This window comes from Scyliorhinus canicula, chromosome 19 (genome assembly GCF_902713615.1).
Source record: "Scyliorhinus canicula chromosome 19, sScyCan1.1, whole genome shotgun sequence".
NCBI lineage: Eukaryota > Metazoa > Chordata > Chondrichthyes > Carcharhiniformes > Scyliorhinidae > Scyliorhinus > Scyliorhinus canicula.
Genome location: NC_052164.1, coordinates 106,031,552 through 106,052,054, shown reverse-complemented (window position 1 = coordinate 106,052,054; position 20,503 = coordinate 106,031,552). Strand labels below are relative to the sequence as shown.

The 20,503-nt window shown below is 50.3% G+C and overlaps 1 protein-coding gene across 4 annotated transcripts in view; it reads right to left on the bottom strand.

Annotated features, from left to right (window-relative positions):
- Positions 1-12,704, bottom strand: part of pou2f3 (POU class 2 homeobox 3) — an 83,098-nt gene extending 70,394 nt beyond the window's left edge. The window contains exons 1-2 of one of the 4 annotated variants that reach the window (XM_038779606.1): positions 12,399-12,704; positions 12,214-12,302 (exon numbers count right to left, since the gene is read on the bottom strand). In XM_038779606.1, coding sequence (XP_038635534.1) covers positions 12,214-12,280 — 67 coding nt within the window. In that variant the 5' untranslated portion in view covers positions 12,281-12,302; positions 12,399-12,704. Of the gene's footprint in view, positions 1-5,040; positions 5,077-12,213; positions 12,303-12,398 lie in introns of those variants that run through there. The other 3 variants (XM_038779605.1, XM_038779607.1, XM_038779608.1) reach the window with 3 other exon arrangements.
- Between the last annotated feature and the right edge of the window lie 7,799 nt (positions 12,705-20,503).

Sequence of the window (20,503 nt, the reverse complement as noted above, 5' to 3'; positions counted from 1 at the left end):
GGGAGTGGGAGAGACTAGAACCAGGGAGTGGGAGAGACTAGAACCAGGGAGTGGGGGAGACTAGAACCAGGGAGTGGGAGAGACTAGAACCAGGGAGTGAGAGAGACTAGAACCAGGGAGTGGGGGAGACTAGAACCAGGGAGTGGGAGAGACTAGAACCAGGGAGTGGGGGAGACTAGAACCAGGGAGTGGGAGAGACTAGAACCAGGGAGTGGGAGAGACTAGAACCAGGGAGTGGGAGAGACTAGAACCAGGGAGTGGGAGAGACTAGAACCAGGGAGTGCGAGAGACTAGAACCAGGGAGTGCGAGAGACTAGAACCAGGGAGTGGGGGAGACTAGAACCAGGGAGTGGGAGAGACTAGAACCAGGGAGTGGGGGAGACTAGAACCAGGGAGTGGGGGAGACTAGAACCAGGGAGTGGGAGAGACTAGAACCAGGGAGTGGGGGAGACTAGAACCAGGGAGTGGGAGAGACTAGAACCAGGGAGTGGGGGAGACTAGAACCAGGGAGTGGGAGAGACTAGAACCAGGGAGTGGGGGAGACTAGAACCAGAGAGTGGGAGAGACTAGAACCAGGGAGTGGGAGAGACTAGAACCAGGGAGTGGGAGAGACTAGAACCAGGGAGTGGGAGAGACTAGAACCAGGGAGTGGGAGAGACTAGAACCAGGGAGTGAGAGAGACTAGAACCAGGGAGTGGGGGAGACTAGAACCAGGGAGTGGGGGAGACTAGAACCAGGGAGTGGGAGAGACTAGAACCAGGGAGTGGGGGAGACTAGAACCAGGGAGTGGGAGAGACTAGAACCAGGGAGTGGGAGAGACTAGAACCAGGGAGTGGGAGAGACTAGAACCAGGGAGTGGGAGAGACTAGAACCAGGGAGTGGGAGAGACTAGAACCAGGGAGTGTGAGAGACTAGAACCAGGGAGTGGGAGAGACTAGAACCAGGGAGTGGGGGAGACTAGAACCAGGGAGTGGGAGAGACTAGAACCAGGGAGTGGGAGAGACTAGAACCAGGGAGTGGGAGAGACTAGAACCAGGGAGTGGGAGAGACTAGAACCAGGGAGTGGGAGAGACTAGAACCAGGGAGTGGGAGAGACTAGAACCAGGGAGTGGGGGAGACTAGAACCAGGGAGTGGGAGAGACTAGAACCAGGGAGTGGGAGAGACTAGAACCAGGGAGTGGGAGAGACTAGAACCAGGGAGTGGGAGAGACTAGAACCAGGGAGTGGGAGAGACTAGAACCAGGGAGTGGGGGAGACTAGAACCAGGGAGTGGGAGAGACTAGAACCAGGGAGTGTGGGAGACTAGAACCAGGGAGTGGGGGAGACTAGAACTAGGGAGTGGGAGAGACTAGAACCAGGGAGTGGGAGAGACTAGAACCAGGGAGTGGGGGAGACTAGAACCAGAGAGTGGGAGAGACTAGAACCAGGGAGTGGGGGAGACTAGAACCAGGGAGTGGGGGAGACTAGAACCAGGGAGTGGGGGAGACTAGAACCAGGGAGTGGGAGAGACTAGAACCAGGGAGTGGGAGAAACTAGAACCAGGGAGTGGGAGACTAGAACCAGGGAGTGGGGAGACTAGAACCAGGGAGTGGGGGAGACTAGAACCAGGGAGTGGGGAGACTAGAACCAGGGAGTGGGAGAGATACTAGAACCAGGGAGTGGGAGAGACTAGAACCAGGAGTGGGGGACTAGAACCAGGAGTGGGAGAGACTAGAACCAGGAGTGGGAGAGACTAGAACCAGGGAGTTGGGGAGACTAGAACCAGGGAGTGGGAGAGACTAGAACCAGGAGTGGGAGAGACTAGAACCAGGTGGGAGAGACTAGAACCAGGGAGTGGAGACTAGAACCAGGAGTGGGAGAGACTAGAACCAGGAGTGGGAGAGACTAGAACCAGGGAGTGGGGAGACTAGAACCAGGGAGTGGGAGAGACTAGAACCAGGATGAGAGACTAGAACCAGGGTGGGGAGACTAGAACCAGGGAGTGGGAGAGACTAGAACCAGGGAGTGTGGGAGAAAAGAAGTACTAGAACCAGGGAGTGGAGAGACTAGAACCAGGGAGTGGGAGAGACTAGAACCAGGGAGTGGCGAGAGACTAGAACCAGGGAGTGCGAGAGACTAGAACCCAGGGAGTGGGGGAGACTAGAACCAGGGAAGTGGGAGAGACTAGAACCATGGAGTGGGGGAGACTAGAACCGGGAGTGGGGGAGACTAGAACCAGGGAGTGGGAGAGACTAGAACCAGGGAGTGGGGGAGACTAGAACAGGGAGTGGGGAAGACTAGAACCAGGGAGTGGGGGAGACTAGAACCAGGGAGTGGGAGAGACTAGAACCAGAGGAGTGGGGGAGACTAGAACCAGAGAGTGGGAGAGACTAGAACCAGGGAGTGGGAGAGACTAGAACCAGGGAGTTGGGAGAGACTAGAACCAGGGAGTGGGAGAGACTAAACCATGGAGGGGGGAGAGACTAGAACCAGGGAGTGGATAGACTAGAACAGGGAGTGGGGGAGACTAGAACCAGGGAGTGGGGGAGACTAGAACCAGGGAGTGGGAGAGACTAGAACCAGGGAGTGGGGGAGACTAGAACCAGGGAGTGGGAGAGACTAGAACCAGGGAGTGGGAGAGACTAGAACCAGGGAGTGGGAGAGACTAGAACCAGGGAGTGGGAGAGACTAGAACCAGGGAGTGGGAGAGACTAGAACCAGGGAGTGTGAGAGACTAGAACCAGGGAGTGGGAGAGACTAGAACCAGGGAGTGGGGGAGACTAGAACCAGGGAGTGGGAGAGACTAGAACCAGGGAGTGGGAGAGACTAGAACCAGGGAGTGGGAGAGACTAGAACCAGGGAGTGGGAGAGACTAGAACCAGGGAGTGGGAGAGACTAGAACCAGGGAGTGGGAGAGACTAGAACCAGGGAGTGGGGGAGACTAGAACCAGGGAGTGGGAGAGACTAGAACCAGGGAGTGGGAGAGACTAGAACCAGGGAGTGGGAGAGACTAGAACCAGGGAGTGGGAGAGACTAGAACCAGGGAGTGGGAGAGACTAGAACCAGGGAGTGGGGGAGACTAGAACCAGGGAGTGGGAGAGACTAGAACCAGGGAGTGTGGGAGACTAGAACCAGGGAGTGGGGGAGACTAGAACTAGGGAGTGGGAGAGACTAGAACCAGGGAGTGGGAGAGACTAGAACCAGGGAGTGGGGGAGACTAGAACCAGAGAGTGGGAGAGACTAGAACCAGGGAGTGGGAGAGACTAGAACCAGGGAGTGGGAGAGACTAGAACCAGGGAGTGGGAGAGACTAGAACCAGGGAGTGGGAGAGACTAGAACCAGGGAGTGGGAGAGACTAGAACCAGGGAGTGAGAGAGACTAGAACCAGGGAGTGGGGGAGACTAGAACCAGGGAGTGGGGGAGACTAGAACCAGGGAGTGGGAGAGACTAGAACCAGGGAGTGGGGGAGACTAGAACCAGAGAGTGGGAGAGACTAGAACCAGGGAGTGGGAGAGACTAGAACCAGGGAGTGGGAGAGACTAGAACCAGGGAGTGGGAGAGACTAGAACCAGGGAGTGGGAGAGACTAGAACCAGGGAGTGTGAGAGACTAGAACCAGGGAGTGGGAGAGACTAGAACCAGGGAGTGGGGGAGACTAGAACCAGGGAGTGGGAGAGACTAGAACCAGGGAGTGGGAGAGACTAGAACCAGGGAGTGGGAGAGACTAGAACCAGGGAGTGGGAGAGACTAGAACCAGGGAGTGGGAGAGACTAGAACCAGGGAGTGGGAGAGACTAGAACCAGGGAGTGGGGGGAGACTAGAACCAGGGAGTGGGAGAGACTAGAACCAGGGAGTGGGAGAGACTAGAACCAGGGAGTGGGAGAGACTAGAACCAGGGAGTGGGAGAGACTAGAACCAGGGAGTGGGAGAGACTAGAACCAGGGAGTGGGAGAGACTAGAACCAGGGAGTGGGGGAGACTAGAACCAGGGAGTGGGAGAGACTAGAACCAGGGAGTGTGGGAGACTAGAACCAGGGAGTGGGGGAGACTAGAACCAGGGAGTGGGAGAGACTAGAACCAGGGAGTGGGAGAGACTAGAACCAGGGAGTGGGAGAGACTAGAACCAGGGAGTGGGGGAGACTAGAACCAGGGAGTGGGGGAGACTAGAACCAGGGAGTGGGGGAGACTAGAACCAGGGAGTGGGAGAGACTAGAACCAGGGAGTGGGAGAGACTAGAACCAGGGAGTGGGAGAGACTAGAACCAGGGAGTGGGAGAGACTAGAACCAGGGAGTGGGGGAGACTAGAACCAGGGAACACAGTTTAAAAATCAGTACTCTCCCATTTAAGACAGTTGGGGAGAAAACAAAGAGATCTGCAGAAATCTCCCCAGGCAACAGTGGAGACTGGATCATCGAGTCTGCACCGGCCCTTGGAAAGAGCTCCCCACTTAAGCCCACACCTCCACCCTATCCCCGTAACCCAGTAACCCCACCTAACCTTTTTGGACACTAAGGGCAATTTAGCATGGCCAATCCACCGAACCTGCACGTCTTTGGACTGTGGGAGGAAACCGGAGCACCCGGAGGAAACCCACGCAGACTCGGGGAGAACGTGCAGACTCCACACAGACAGTGACCTAAGACGGGAATCGAACCTGGGACCCTGGCGTTGTGAAGTAACAGTGCTAACCACTGTGCTACCATGAGGTAGATTGACATCTTGGTCAGTCAATAATCTAATAGTGTAGGTAGGGGGTAGAGGTCACCATCAGGTTAGCCATGATCTTATCAAATAGTGGAAGTGGCTTAAGGGGCAAAATGGTCTATTTTGCTCCTAGTTGGTGTGTAACTTCATCTTTCAGTTAACATTCCAGACTCCCAATCATCCCTACCTATCACCCATCTCATCAACAGTCTACAGGAATGGCCCCAACAGTCTCAACAAAGGTTTACAGATTCAGATCAATATACCATCTGATCATCTACTGCCTCCATCAGTGGATGAATCAGTGCTTTGTCATTGATGGGAGGTGGAGGCTGGGAGGAGAGAAAAGTTTAACCACCTTAAAGATACAGTGCAGCTGCCTTCAATAACATTGGACCAAAGAGTCTCGTGTCCATATCGAAGGAACCCACCGTCTTCTTTGCTCTGCAAAAGAGCACAAATCTAACAACCCAAAATAAGATGTAATGGATGATTGACAGCAGTTGAATTATCACCCAACTGGTCTGCTCATGTCGATTAAAAGCTGCCTAGTTACTTTATTCAGCTCCGAGTATCTATATAGATTTTCTTTGCCGTGATAACAGGCTTAAGTTTCCAATCCAGTGGTCTGGTCTCTACTCACTTGAACCAAATCCCTTTGAAGATACCATTAGTCAGACCTGTAAACATCTCAAATGAAGCCACAGGAATGAGTCACTCGGAGTTTAACAAGGTTTCAGTTGCTATCCATTTTGTGATAATATAAAAGTTTGGCTGGGAATGAGAGCTGAGGGTGAAAAGATGCTTCAAAGGTATTTGGATGCAAGTGGGCAAGAACATGGCAGATGGAGTATGCAAACAAAAGTGTGAAGTTATCCACATTGGTAGATTCATAGATTCCCTACAGTACAGGAGGCCATTCAACACATCGGGTCTGCACCGACTCTCTGAAAGAGCACCCTACCCAGGGCCACTCCCCCTACCTGCGGCCATATCCCTCTATACCCACCCTGTCCATGTAACTGTCTAACTGTTTTTTAAAAGGACAACATTGTACCCGCCTCTACCACTGCCTCTGGCAGCCCGTTCCAGATGATCACCACCCTCTGTGTGAAGAAATTTCCCCTCTGGTGTCTTTTGTATCTCTCCTCTCACCGTAAAACTATGCCCTCTAGTTCTAGACTCCTCAACCTTTGGGAAAAGATGTTGACTATCTAACTTATCCATGTTCATCATTATTTTATAAACCTCTCTAAGATCACCCCTAAGCCTCCTACGCTCCAGGGAGGAAAGTCTCAGCCTATCCAGCCTCTCCTTATAACTCAGACCATCAAGTCCTGGTAGCATCCTCGTAAATCCCTTCTGCACTCTTTCTAGTTTAACAATATCCTTCCTATAATAGGGTCTCCAGAACTGAACACAGTATTCCATGTGTGGTCTTACCAATGTCTTGTACAACTTCAACAAGATGTCCCAACTCTTGTATTCAATATTCTGACCAATAAACCCAGCATGCTGAATGCCTTCTTCACCACCCTGTCCACCTGCCACTCCACCTTCAAGCAGCTATGAACCTGTACCCCGAGATCTCTTTGATCTGTAACTCTCCCCAATTCCCTACCATTAACTGAGTAGGTCCTACCCTGATTTGATCGACCAAAATGCATCAGCTCACATTTATCCAAATTAAACTCCATCTGCCATTCATCAGCCCACTGGCCCAATTGGCCAAGATCCTGTTGCAATCTTTTTAAAAATATATAAATTTAGAGTACCCAATTATTTTTTTTTCCCAATTAAGGAGCAATTTAGCGCGGCCAATCCACCTACCCTGCACATCTTTGGGCTGTGGGTGTGAAACCCACGCAGACACGGGGAGAATGTGCAAACTCCACACGGACAGTGACCCAGAGCCTGGACTCGGACCCGGCTCCTCAGCGTCGCAGTCTCAGTGCTAACCACTGCGCCACATGCCGCACTCCTGTTGCAATCTTATATAACCTTCGTCACTATTCACTATGCCACCAATCTTGGTGTCACCATTTCTAACCCTGCCTCCCACATTCTCATCCAAATCATTAATATATATAACAAATAACAGTGACCCAGCACCGATCCCTGAGGCACAGCGCTGGTCACAGGCCTCCAGTTTGAAAAACAATCTTCCACAACCACCCTTTGGCTTCGGTCGCCAAGCCACATTTGTATCCAATTGCCCACCTCATCCTGGATTCTGTGACATTTAACCTTTTGCAACACCCGAACATGCGGTACCTTGTCAAAGGAGGGGGGGGGGTGTGGAAGGGGGGGGAAGGGCCTGGGGTGGGGCAAAGGGATGGGGGTGGCAAAGGGATGGGGGGGGGCAAAGGGATGGGGGGGGCAAAGGGATGGGGGGAAGAGGTTGGGGGGGGAAGAGGTTGGGGGGGAAGGGATCGGGGGGGAAGGGATCGGGGGGGAAGGGATCGGGGGGGAAGGGATCGGGGGGGAAGGGATCGGGGGGGAAGGGATTGGGGAAGGGATTGGGGGGAAGGGAAGGGATTGGGGGGGACGGGGTTGGGGAAGGGATTGGGGGGAGGGAAGGGATTGGGGGGGAAGGGATTGGGGAGGGAAGGGATTGGGGAGGGAAGGGATTGGGGAGGGAAGGGATTGGGGAGGGAAGGGATTGGGGAGGGAAGGGATTGGGGAGGGAAGGGATTGGGGAGGGAAGGGATTGGGGAGGGAAGGGATTGGGGAGGGAAGGGATTGGGGAGGGAAGGGATTGGGGAGGGAAGGGATTGGGGAGGGAAGGGATTGGGGAGGGAAGGGATTGGGGAGGGAAGGGATTGGGGGGACGGGGATGGGGGGGACGGGGATGGGGGGGACGGGGATGGGCGGGAGGGGGAGGGGATGGGGGGGAGGGGATGGGGGGAGGGGATGGGGGAAGGGGATGGGGGAAGGGGATGGGGGAAGGGGATGGGGAAGGGGATGGGGGAAGGGGATGGGGGGGAAGGGGATGGGGGGGAAGGGGATGGGGGGGAAGGGGATGGGGGGGAAGGGGATGGGGGGGAAGGGGATGGGGGGGAAGGGGATGGGGGGAAGGGGATGGGGGGGAAGGGGATGGGGGGGGAAGGGGATGGGGGGGAAGGGGATGGGGGAAGGGGATGGGGGAAGGGGATGGGGGAAGGGGATGGGGGAAGGGGATGGGGGGAAGGGGATGGGGGGGAGGGGATGGGGGGGAATGGGATGGAGGGGAATGGGATGGAGGGGAATGGGATGGAGGGGAATGGGATGGAGGGGAAGGGGATGGAGGGGATTGGGGGAAGGGGATGGGGATGGGGGGTAGGGGATGGGGGGGTAGGGGATGGGGGGAAGGGGATGGGGGGGAAGGGGATGGGGGGGAAAGGGGATGGGGGGGAAAGGGGATGGGGGGAAAGGGGATGGGGAAGGGGATGGGGCAAAGGGGAAGGGATGGTGGAAAGGGGAAGGTGCGGAGGGATGGTGGGTGGGTGAGAGGGAAAGGGGTTGGGAGGGATGGGGTGGGAAACAATGGGGGGGGGAAGGAAGGATGGGGGGAAGGAAGGTTGGGGGGAAGGAAGGATGGGGGGGAAGGAAGGATGGGGGGGAAGGAAGGATGGGGGGGAAGGAAGGATGGGGGGAAGGAAGGATGGGGGGGAAGGAAGGATGGGGGGAAGGAAGGATGGGGGGAAGGAAGGATGGGGGGAAGGAAGGATGGGGGGAAGGAAGGATGGGGGGGAAGGAAGGATGGGGGGGGTGAAGGAAGGATGGGGGGGGTGAAGGAAGGATGGGGAAGGAAGGATGGGGGGTGGAAGGATGGGGGGTGGAAGGATGGGGGGTGGAAGGATGGGGGGTGGAAGGATGGGGGGTGGAAGGATGGGGGGTGGAAGGATGGGGGGGTGGAAGGATGGGGGGGTGGAAGGATGGGGGGGTGGAAGGATGGGGGGTGGAAGGATGGGGGGGTGGAAGGATGGGGGGGTGGAAGGACGGGGGGGTGGAAGGATGGGGCGAAGGAAGGATGGGGGGGGCGAAGGAAGGAGGGGGGGAAGGAGGATGGGGGGGTGGAAGGATGGGGGGGGTGGAAGGATGGGGGGGGTGGAAGGATGGGGGGGGTGGAAGGATGGGGGGGGTGGAAGGATGGGGGGGTGGAAGGATGGGGGGGTGGAAGGATGGGGGGGTGGAAGGATGGGGGGGTGGAAGGATGGGGGGTGGAAGGATGGGATGGGGGGGTGGAAGGTATGGGGGGGTGGAAGGATGGGGGGGTGGAAGGATGGGGGGGGTGGAAGGATGGGGGGGTGGAAGGATGGGGGGGTGGAAGGATGGGGGGGTGGAAGGATGGGGGGGTGGAAGGATGGGGGGGTGGAAGGATGGGGGGGTGGAAGGATGGGGGGGTGGAAGGATGGGGGGGTGGAAGGATGGGGGGGGGGAGGATGGGGGGGGTGGAAGGATGGGGGGTGGAAGGATGGGGGGGTTGGAAGGATGGGGGGGTGGAAGGATGGGGGGGTGGAAGGATGGGGGGGTGGAAGGATGGGGGGGTGGAAGGATGGGGGGGTGGAAGGATGGGGGGGTGGAAGGATGGGGGGGTGGAAGGATGGGGGGGGTGGAAGGATGGGGGGGGGGGAAGGATGGGGGGGTGGAAGGATGGGGGGGGGTAAGATGGGGGGTGGAAGGATGGGGGGGGGAAGGATGGGGGGGTGGCAGGATGGGGGGGTGGAAGGATGGGGGGGGTGGAAGGTATGGGGGGGTGGAAGGATGGGGGGGTGGAAGAGGGGGGGGTGGAAGGATGGGGGGGTGGAAGGATGGGGGGGTGGAAGGATGGGGGGGTGGAAGGATGGGGGGGTGGAAAGGATGGGGGGGTTGTAAGGATGGGGGTGGAAGGATGGGGGGGGAGGGATGGGGGGGTGGAAGGATGGGGGGGTGGAAGGATGGGGGGGGAGGATGGGGGTGGAAGGATGGGGGGTGGAAGGATGGGGGGTGGAAAGGCTGGGGGTGGAAGGATGGGGGGGTGGAAGGATGGGGGTGGAAGGATGGGGGTGGACGATGGGGGGGTGGAAGGAGGGGGGGGTGGAAGGATGGGGGGTGGAAGGATGGGGGGGTGGAGGATGGAAGGATGGGGGGGTGGAAGGATGGGGGGGTGGAAGGATGGGGGGGTGGAAGGATGGGGGGTGGAAGGATGGGGGGTGGAAGGATGGGGGGGTGGAAGGATGGATGGCTGGAAGGATGGGGGGTGGGAAGGATGGGGGGGTGGAAGGATGGGGGGGTGGAAGGATGGGGGGCTGGAAGGATGGGGGGCTGAAGGATGGGGGCTGGAAGGATGGGGGGCTGGAAGGATGGGGGGCTGGAAGGAGGGGGGGCTGGAAGGATGGGGGGCTGGAAGGATGGGGGGCTGGAAGGATGGGGGGCTGGAAGGATGGGGGGCTGGAAGGATGGGGGGCTGGAAGGATGGGGGGCTGGAAGGATGGGGGGCTGGAAGGATGGGGGGCTGGAAGGATGGGGGCTGGAAGGATGGGGGGTGGAAGGATGGGGGGCTGGAAGGATGGGGGGCTGGAAGGATGGGTTGGCTGGAAGGATGGGGGGCTGGAAGGATGGGGGGCTGGAAGGATGGGGGGCTGGAAGGATGGGGGGCTGGAAGGATGGGGGGCTGGAAGGATGGGGGGGGTGGAAGGATGGGGGGGTGGAAGGATGGGGGGGTGGAAGGATGGGGGGGTGGAAGGATGGGGGGGGGGAAGGATGGGGGGGTGGAAGGATGGGGGGGTGGAAGGATGGGGGGGTGGAAGGATGGGGGGGTGGAAGGATGGGGGGGTGGAAGGATGGGGGGGTGGAAGGATGGGGGGGTGGAAGGATGGGGGGGGTGGAAGGATGGGGGGGTGGAAGGATGGGGGGCTGGACGGATGGGGGGCTGGAAGGATGGGGGGCTGGAAGGATGGGGGGGTGGAAGGATGGGGGGTGGAAGGATGGGGGGCTGGAAGGATGGGGGGGGTGGAAGGATGGGGGGGGGGAAGGATGGGGGGGTGGAAGGATGGGGGGGTGGAAGGATGGGGGGGTGGAAGGATGGGATGGGGGGGTGGAAGGATGGGGGGGTGGAAGGATGGGGGGCTGGAAGGATGGGGGGCTGGAAGGATGGGGGGGTGGAAGGATGGGGGGGTGGAAGGATGGGGGAAGGGACTGGGGGGGGGGCAAAGGGATGGGGTGGCAAAGAGAAGGGGGGGGGAGGAATGGATGGCTGATTGCCCGCTGCCTGGACCCATTTATGGTGAGGTTCACCAGGCCCAGGAGCAGGTTCATGAGGACGTCCTCCACATTCCCACCTCCCTCCGCACCGGATGTCCGTAGATCAGGAGCCTGGGGCTGAAGTGTAAACAAAACCTCGACAACAACGTTGTCAAGAAACCAAAAAGGGAGAGCAGCCAAGGACACTGAACATAGGCCTGGCTCACAATCTCCAAGAGTGGCAGTTTCTGGGGAGGCTGTGAACCAGTGTAAACGATGGTTGCACTGTGCCCTCCATCCCAGCTCCCCAAGTTTTTGAGGGAGGGCATCTCCATATAGGGACCTCTAGCAGGGACCTCCACCACTGGTTGGCAATGAGGCATGCCATGGCATGTCCGGATGGCAAGGAGGTGAAAGGTGTGCAGCAGCAGACAGTACAGGAAACCCCTCCGCACAGTGCGAAAAGGCACAGAGGGTATTTCCACAAGGCGGCTGGGTTGTTGGGTACCAGTGTCCAGGGGACGTTCGGGGGCTTGGGACCAATCCGGAATTCCATCCGAGCAGGTTTTTAGGACAAAAGAGAAAATGCTGCAAAATCTCAGCAGGTCTGGCAGCATCGGAGCAAAGAGCCAACATTTCGAGTCCAGGTGACCCTTTGTCAAAGCTGAACGTTTTTAGGATAACAGCCGGAGTGAGGGAATGGGATGTGTGACATCCTGCTGTTAACTGCCTGTAACATTCTGCTAGTCACAGTAAAGAATGGGCCACAGAAATTCCCAGATTTACGGGATGAAGTGTTGGAGACTGGGACAATTGGGAATTACCAGGGTAGCCAGGAGCAGAGCCCAGTGTGGACTGTCCCAACCAAGGACACCGATTACTTTTCAATGATTCACAATCTAATCACCTGGAGTTCTGCAAATTCTGCTGAGCCCGGTGACACCATTCAATCCTCATCTCCCACTGCAGCAAAATAAAACTCCAACAATGAAATCTGGGAGCTGGGATTGTGCAGTGAGATTGGAAAGGGGCAGCTCCTCTCCTGAATAACTGTGCCTGGAACTCCCACAGTGACAATGCAGTCACAGCCTAAACAACAGGCTATCAGGCTGTGGAGGGCATCACATCGAGTAAGGACCATAACCCTCTCTCAGACCATTCACCAACTAAGAGGATACAAATTAATAATTGATGCAATTAGTTCCAGATATCAGGTTGACATCGCAATTCAGCGCACTCTCTGTAAAAAAGCTATTAGTGGGTCTGACCCTATTGTAAAATAGATTCACAACAAGCAAACTTTGAAATTGCAAACACTTGGATCTACCTGCTCGCTCCTGTTGCTGAGAGACACCAGTCCCAAGATCGGGTGATTTAGCTGTGTCCACACTCATCTTCCAGTAGCAAAGGAAACAGCTGATTTTAATAAAACACAGAAACAGACAGCCAGTAAAATGAAGCCATCATATGGGTAATAGCATGACAGATCAATGAATCATTCACTCTCCTCACCTTCAAACACAAACTTGTGCAGTGAAGTCCCTGGCCAATGAGTGAAGTGTTCACAATGATGACCTTACCGACACTCAGGCTGAAGTTTCTCACTCACCAAAGAAGCTCCTCTACTCTCTCCACAAAACTCACCTCCTTCATTTCAAAAAGCCCCTCTGCAGCGCTGAGGCGGCAGGTGAGAGGCAGTTTAGAGTTCGGTATAATTTAGGCAAATTTGGGTTGAGTGAGACGCTGCAGGTGGCTTTTGACAGTTTTACTCGGTGAGTTTAGTGCCTGACAAAGAGTTATTTGCATATCATCATCAGCTTGTGCAGCCGGAGCCAACTCATCCTTTATTTGTTTAACTCAACAACTACCAGCTCTGAATAAACAGAATTACCTTTTAACTTTATTATTTATAACTAACAATTCAGATGGAGTGAAGAAGGTGCTGCCCTGTATCTGGGGCGGGTTATATTCCGATCATTTCGGTATAAAACCTGCTGGTATTTGAGGACCAACAATAATTGTTTTAAGACTGGAACATCACATCCGATTTTCTTTCGGCTGCAGCCCAAACGCAGCCGAACTTTGGGCAGGAGCTCAGACTCTCTGCCAGTCAGGGTGATAGCTGGACACTGCAGAGCTGCTAACAAACCCGCAGTTCCCTGACTCCAGCCACATCCACACTCAGAACAGTGCCATCAAACCCATGATCCAGTTTGCTCAGTGTGCACATCACAGAATGACTCTGACAGAGACCATTCGGCCTATCCCGTACGTGTTGGTTCTTTGAACCTCCGAGAAGATTTTTTAATATAAATTTAGAGTACCCAATTATTTTTTTCCAATTAAGGGACACTTTAACATGGCCAATCCACCTAGCCTGCACATCTTTGGGATGTGGGGGTGAAACCCATGCAGAAACAGGGAGAATGTGCAAACTCCACACAGTGACCCAGAGCCAGGATCCAACCCAGGACCTCGGTGCTGTGAGGCAGACCTCTAAGAATAAGTTGGAAAAAAAACCTACACGTTAGTGGCACAGGCTGCCTGAAACACCAGAACAGGAGCTGTTACAAAACCACTTCACAGAATTGAAACAAGATCTCAAACAGTTAATAAAAGAAAAAGTTGTTTAAAAAATTTGGAGAAAAAATTACAAAAAAAAATACGACTCTGTGTGGCTGGTAATCGGGGACATGCACCACAAACTCATTCCTTACACTGTTTCCTTCAACTACAAATTTGTAACCTCCAGATTTCTCATCTGGGCTTTCCGTCTGTCCCACTTTCCCCATAGCTTGGCACAATTTTCCATATTCTAACCGGTCACAACAGTCATTTGGTATTCCAAACCTTGAGTATTGATTATTGAGTATTCCAGACCTCGAGTATCGATTATTGAGTATTCCAGAACCTGAGTCTTGATTATTGAGTATTCCAGACCACGAGTATCGATTATTGAGTATTCCAGACCCTGAGTATCGATTATAGAGTATTCCAGACCTCGAGTATCGATTATTGAGTATTCCAGAACCTGAGTATTGATTATTGAGTATTCCAGACCTCGAGTATCGATTATTGAGTATTCCAGACCCTGAGTATCGATTATTGAGTATTCCAGACCCTGAGTATTGATTATTGAGTATTCCAGACCCTGAGTATTGATTATTGAGTATTCCAGACCTTGAGTATCGATTATTGAGTATTCCAGACCCTGAGTATCGATTATTGAGTATTCCAGACACTGAGTATTGATTATTGAGTATTCCAGACCCCGAATATTGATTATTGAGTATTCCAAACCCTGAGTATTGAGTATTCCAGACCCTGAATATTGATTATTGAATATTCCAGACCCCAAATATTGATTATTGAGTATTCCAGACCCTGAGTATTGATTATTGAATAATCCAGACCCCGAATATTGATTATTGAGTATTCCAGACCCTGAGTATTGATTATTGAGTATTACAGACCCGGAGTATTGATTATTGAGTATTCCGGACCCTGAGTATTGATTATTGAGTATTCCAGATGCTGAGTGTTGAATATTGAGTATTGCAGACCCCGAATATTGATTATTGAGTATTCCAGACCCTGAGTAATGATTATTGAGTATTACGGACCCGGAGTATTGACTATTGAGTATTCCAGACCCTGAGTATTGATTATTGAGTATTACAGACCCTGATTATTGATTATTGAGTATTCCAGACCCCAAATATTGATTATTGAGTATTCCAGACGCTGAGTATTGATTATTGAGTATTCCAGACCTCGAGTATTGATTATTGAGTATTCCAGATGCTGAGTATTGATTATTGAGTATTACAGACCCCGAATATTGATTATTGAGTATTCCAGACCCTGAGTATTGATTATTGAGTATTCCAGACCCAGAGTATTGATTATTGAGTATTCCAGAACCTGAGTCTTGATTATTGAGTATTCCAGACCTCGAGTATCGATTATTGAGTATTCCAGACCCTGAGTATCGATTATTGAGTATTCCAGACCCTGAGTTTCGATTATTGAGTATTCCAGAACCTGAGTATTGATTATTCCAGACCCTGAGTATCGATTATTGAGTATTCCAGACCCTGAGTATCGATTATTGAGTATTCCAGACCCTGAGTATAGATTATTGAGTATTCCAGACCTTGAGTATCGATTATTGAGTATTCCAGACCCTGAGTATCGATTATTGAGTATTCCAGACCCTGAGTATTGATTATTGAGTATTCCAGACCCTGAATAATGATTATTCAGTATTCCAGACCCTGAGTATTGATTATTGAGTATTCCAGACCCTGAATATTGATTATTCAGTATTCCAGACCCTGAGTATTGATTATTGAGTATTCCAGACCCTGAGTATTGATTATTGAGTATTCCAGACCCTGAGTATTGATTATTGAGTATTCCAGACCCCGAATATTGATTATTGAGTATTCCAGACCCTGAGTATTGATTATTGAGTATTACAGACCCGGAGTATTGATTATTGAGTATTCCAGACCCTGAGTATTGATTATTGAGTATTCCAGACCCTGAGTATTGATTATTGAGTATTCCAGACCTTGAGTATTGATTATTGAGTATTCCAGACCTCGAGTATCAATTATTGAGTATTCCAGTATACTCATTCACTGAGTATTTATAATTGATTATTGAGTATTCCAGACCCCGAACATTGATTATTGAGCATTCCAGACCCTGAGTATTGATTATTGAGTATTCCAGACCCAGAGTATTGATTATTGAGTATTCCAGACCCTGAGTATTAATTATTGAGTATTACAGACCCCAAAAATTGATTATTGAGTATTCCAGACCCTGAGTATTGATTATTGTGTATTCCAGACCCTGAGTATTGATTGTTGAGTATGCCAGGCCCTGAGTATTAATTATTGAGCATTCCAGACCCTGAGTATTGATAATTGAGTATTACAGACCCCAAATATTGATTATTGAGTATTACATACCCTGGGTATTGATTATTGAGTATTCCAGACCCTGAGTATTGATTATTGAGTGTTCCAGACCCTGAGTATTGATTATTGAGTATTACAGACCCAGAATGTTGATTATTGAGTATTACAGACCCCAAATATTGATTATTGAGTATTACAGACCCTGGGTATTGATTATTGAGTATTACAGACCCTGAGTATTGATTATTGAGTATTCCAGACCCTGAGTATTGATTATTGAGTATTCCAGACCCAGAGTATTGATTATTGAGTATTCCAGAACCTGAGTCTTGATTATTGAGTATTCCAGACCTCGAGTATCGATTATTGAGTATTCCAGACCCTGAGTATCGATTATTGAGTATTCCAGACCCTGAGTTTCGATTATTGAGTATTCCAGAACCTGAGTATTGATTATTCCAGACCCTGAGTATCGATTATTGAGTATTCCAGACCCTGAGTATCGATTATTGAGTATTCCAGACCCTGAGTATAGATTATTGAGTATTCCAGACCTTGAGTATCGATTATTGAGTATTCCAGACCCTGAGTATCGACTATTGAGTATTCCAGACCCTGAGTATTGATTACTGAGTATTCCAGACCCTGAATAATGATTATTCAGTATTCCAGACCCTGAGTATTGATTATTGAGTATTCCAGACCCTGAATATTGATTATTCAGTATTCCAGACCCTGAGTATTGATTATTGAGTATTCCAGACCCTGAGTATTGATTATTGAGTATTCCAGACCCTGAGTATTGATTATTGAGTATTCCAGACCCCGGATATTGATTATTGAGTATTCCAGACCCTGAGTATTGATTATTGAGTATTACAGACCCGGAGTATTGATTATTGAGTATTCCAGACCCTGAGTATTGATTATTGAGTATTCCAGACCCTGAGTATTGATTATTGAGTATTCCAGACCTTGAGTATTGATTATTGAGTATTCCAGACCTCGAGTATCAATTATTGAGTATTCCAGTATACTCATTCACTGAGTATTTATAATTGATTATTGAGTATTCCAGACCCCGAACATTGATTATTGAGCATTCCAGACCCTGAGTATTGATTATTGAGTATTCCAGACCCAGAGTATTGATTATTGAGTATTCCAGACCCTGAGTATTAATTATTGAGTATTACAGACCCCAAAAATTGATTATTGAGTATTCCAGACCCTGAGTATTGATTATTGTGTATTCCAGACCCTGAGTATTGATTGTTGAGTATGCCAGGCCCTGAGTATTAATTATTGAGCATTCCAGACCCTGAGTATTGATAATTGAGTATTACAGACCCCAAATATTGATTATTGAGTATTACATACCCTGGGTATTGATTATTGAGTATTCCAGACCCTGAGTATTGATTATTGAGTGTTCCAGACCCTGAGTATTGATTATTGAGTATTACAGACCCAGAATGTTGATTATTGAGTATTACAGACCCCAAATATTGATTATTGAGTATTACAGACCCTGGGTATTGATTATTGAGTATTACAGACCCTGAGTATTGATTATTGAGTATTCCAGACCCTGAGTATTGATTATTGAGTATTCCAGACGCTGAGTGTTGAATATTGAGTATTGCAGATCCCGAATATTGATTATTGAGTATTCCAGACCCTGAGTATTGATTATTGAGTATTACAGACCTTGAGTATTGATTATTGAGTATTACAGACCCTGAGTATTGATTATTGAGTATTCCAGACCTTGAGTATTGATTATTGAGTATTACAGACCCTGAGTATTGATTATTGAGTATTTAAGACCCTGAGTATTGATTATTGAGTATTCCAGACCCGGAGTATTGATTATTGAATATTCCAGACCCTGAGTATTGATTATTTATTCCAGACCCTGAGTATTGATTATTGAGTATTACAGACCCGGAGTATTGATTATTGAGTATTCCAGACCCTGAGTATCGATTATTGAGTATTCCAGACACTGAGTATTGATTATTGAGTATTACAGACCCGGAGTATTGATTATTGAGTATTCCAGACGCTGAGTTTTGATTTTGTATTATTGTGTATTGAGTATTCCAGACCCTGAGTATTGATTATTGAGTTTTACAGACCCCGGGTATTGATTATTGAGTATTACAGACCCTGGGTATTGATTATTGAGTATTCCAGACCCTGAGTATTGATTATTGAGTATTCCAGACCCTGAGTATCGATTATTGAGTATTACAGACCCTGAGTATTGATTATTGATTATTACAGACCCCGAGTATTGCTGAAGCTACTCATGAGGACAAACACAAGAATGCCAAATTTCACATGATCACAACAATTGATATTATTGCCGAGGGCTGGAGAATTGCAAATGTTATGCCCGTGTTCAAAAAAAGGTTTTAAGGATAGTCCCAGCATACAGGCCAGTCAGTTTAACATCCGCAGTGGAGTCCCCTGATCCAGTTTTTCCCAGTCAGTATCAGGAACCTTGCTTTCCCTGATATGTATTAATGATCTAGATCTTTGTGGCAGGGGACAGTTTTAAAGTTTGCCGATGATACAAACATGGAAATATTGTAAACTATGAAGATGACAGTGTAGAGCAGGGGTGGGCAAACTTTTCCGTGCAAGGGCCACATTCAGAAATTCACAATTTTAAAGGGCCGCATAGTATATTAAGTCAAATAATTACTTCACCCGGTTATGATTCTGGGCGCCTCATATAGAATATAGAACAGTACAGCACAGAACAGGCCCTTCGGCCCTCGACGTTGTGCCGAGCAATGATCACCCTACTCAAGTCAATGTATCCACCCTATACCAGTAAGTAACCCAACAGCCCTCCTCATTAACCTTAAAAAAAAAAAATTTTTTTTAATTAAAAAATTTTTTTTTTTTTTTTTTTTTTAATGACTTGGTGGGCCGCATAAAGACCTTTGGCGGGCCGCATGCGGCCCGCGGGCCGTAGTTTGCCCACCCCTGGTGTAGAGCTTCAAAAGGCACAGACAGGTTGGTGGTGTGGGCAGATAGGGGGCAGATTAATCTCAATACACAGAAGAGTGAGGTGATGCATTTTTGTGGGAAGTGCATGGAGAGCCAATATAAAATAAAGAGTAAAATTCTTCAGGGGGTGAAGGAGCAGAGGGACCTGGGTGTATCTGTGTGCAGATCATTGAAGGCGGCAGGACAGGTGGAGAGCAGGTAATAAAGCAGAGAGTATTATTCAGAGGGACACAGAGTTACAAGAGCAAGGAGATTATGCTGAATAAAAGCTAATTACTGTGGATGCTGAAATCTGAAACTAAAGAGAAAATGCTGGAAAATCTCAGCAGGTCTGGCAGCATCTGTAGGGAGAGAAAAGAGCTAACGTTTCGAGTCCGGATAACCCTTTGTCAAAAGATTATGCTGAACTTCTACAGACACAAGTTAGACCTCAGCTGGAATATTGTGAACAGTTCTGGGAGACACAGAACAGGAAGGATGTGAACACATTGGAGAGAGTGTAGAAGAGGTTTACAAGAATGGTTCAGGGATGAGAAACTTCAGTTATGAGGACAGATTGGAGAGGTTGGGACTGATCCCCTCGGAGAGAAGATGGCTGAGAGGAGATTTGATAGAGATGTTTAAAATCATGAGGGGGCTGGACAGAGTAGACGAGGAGAAACTGTTCCCACTCGTAAAAGGGGCAAGCATGAGAGGGCACAGATTTAAAGTGATTTGCAAAAGAAGCAAATGCGATGCGAGTGGTTGGGGTCTGGAAAGCACGGCCTGGAAGTTTGGTGGAGTCAGGTTCAATTGAGGCATTCAAGAGGGCATTGGATGATCATTTGAATAGAAACAATGTGTAGGGCTGTGGGCAAAAGCCAGTGGGCTGGCAATAAGCCATAATGCTTGTTTAGAGAGTGCAGACACAATGGGCTGAATGGCCTCCTTCTGCACCGTAACAATTCTGTGATACTGCAGAAAAAAAGGGTGGGGTTGGTTGGGCAGTACTTGCTGACCAATCTTGAGTGCCTTAATTGCTACGCTAATAACTAATTGAAGATCATCAGTCAAGCTGATAACAGTGTCATTTTCGCTTGCTAGAGAAAAATACATTCATACTCAGGGACTCATTCTCTCCAAACAAAAGGACTATGTTCAAGCCTCGTGCCTTTTTCAAATTACCCAGCAATTTGAAAAGCACATAGTCTCCCCATTGCTTTCACCATGGCAACAACTTAGCCAATTAAAGTTGACTTGCCCACCAATTCTTTTCACCTGTAATGTAAATTGTTGTGCTCTTTTGAAATGACCAATGTCTGTTAGGGAAGGAAATCTGCCATCCTTGCCCAGCCTGGCCTACATGTGGCTCCAGATCCACAATAATGTGGTTGATTCTTAACTGCCCTCTTAAATGGCCGGGCAGGGCACTCAGTCCCAGGGAAATTAGGGATGGGTAACAAATGCTGGTCTTGCCAGAGATGCCCTGAGCCCCTTCAGACAGCACATTACAGATTACAGCAGCTCATTATGTAAAAAGATCTCATTTTCAAATTATTTTAAACCCCTATCCTTTTATTACTAACCCTCCTGCCAGTGCTAACATTCTCTCCTTATTTTATCAATAGCCTTACTTATTTTGAATACTTACGAAATCTCCCCTCAACCTTATCTGCTCTAAGG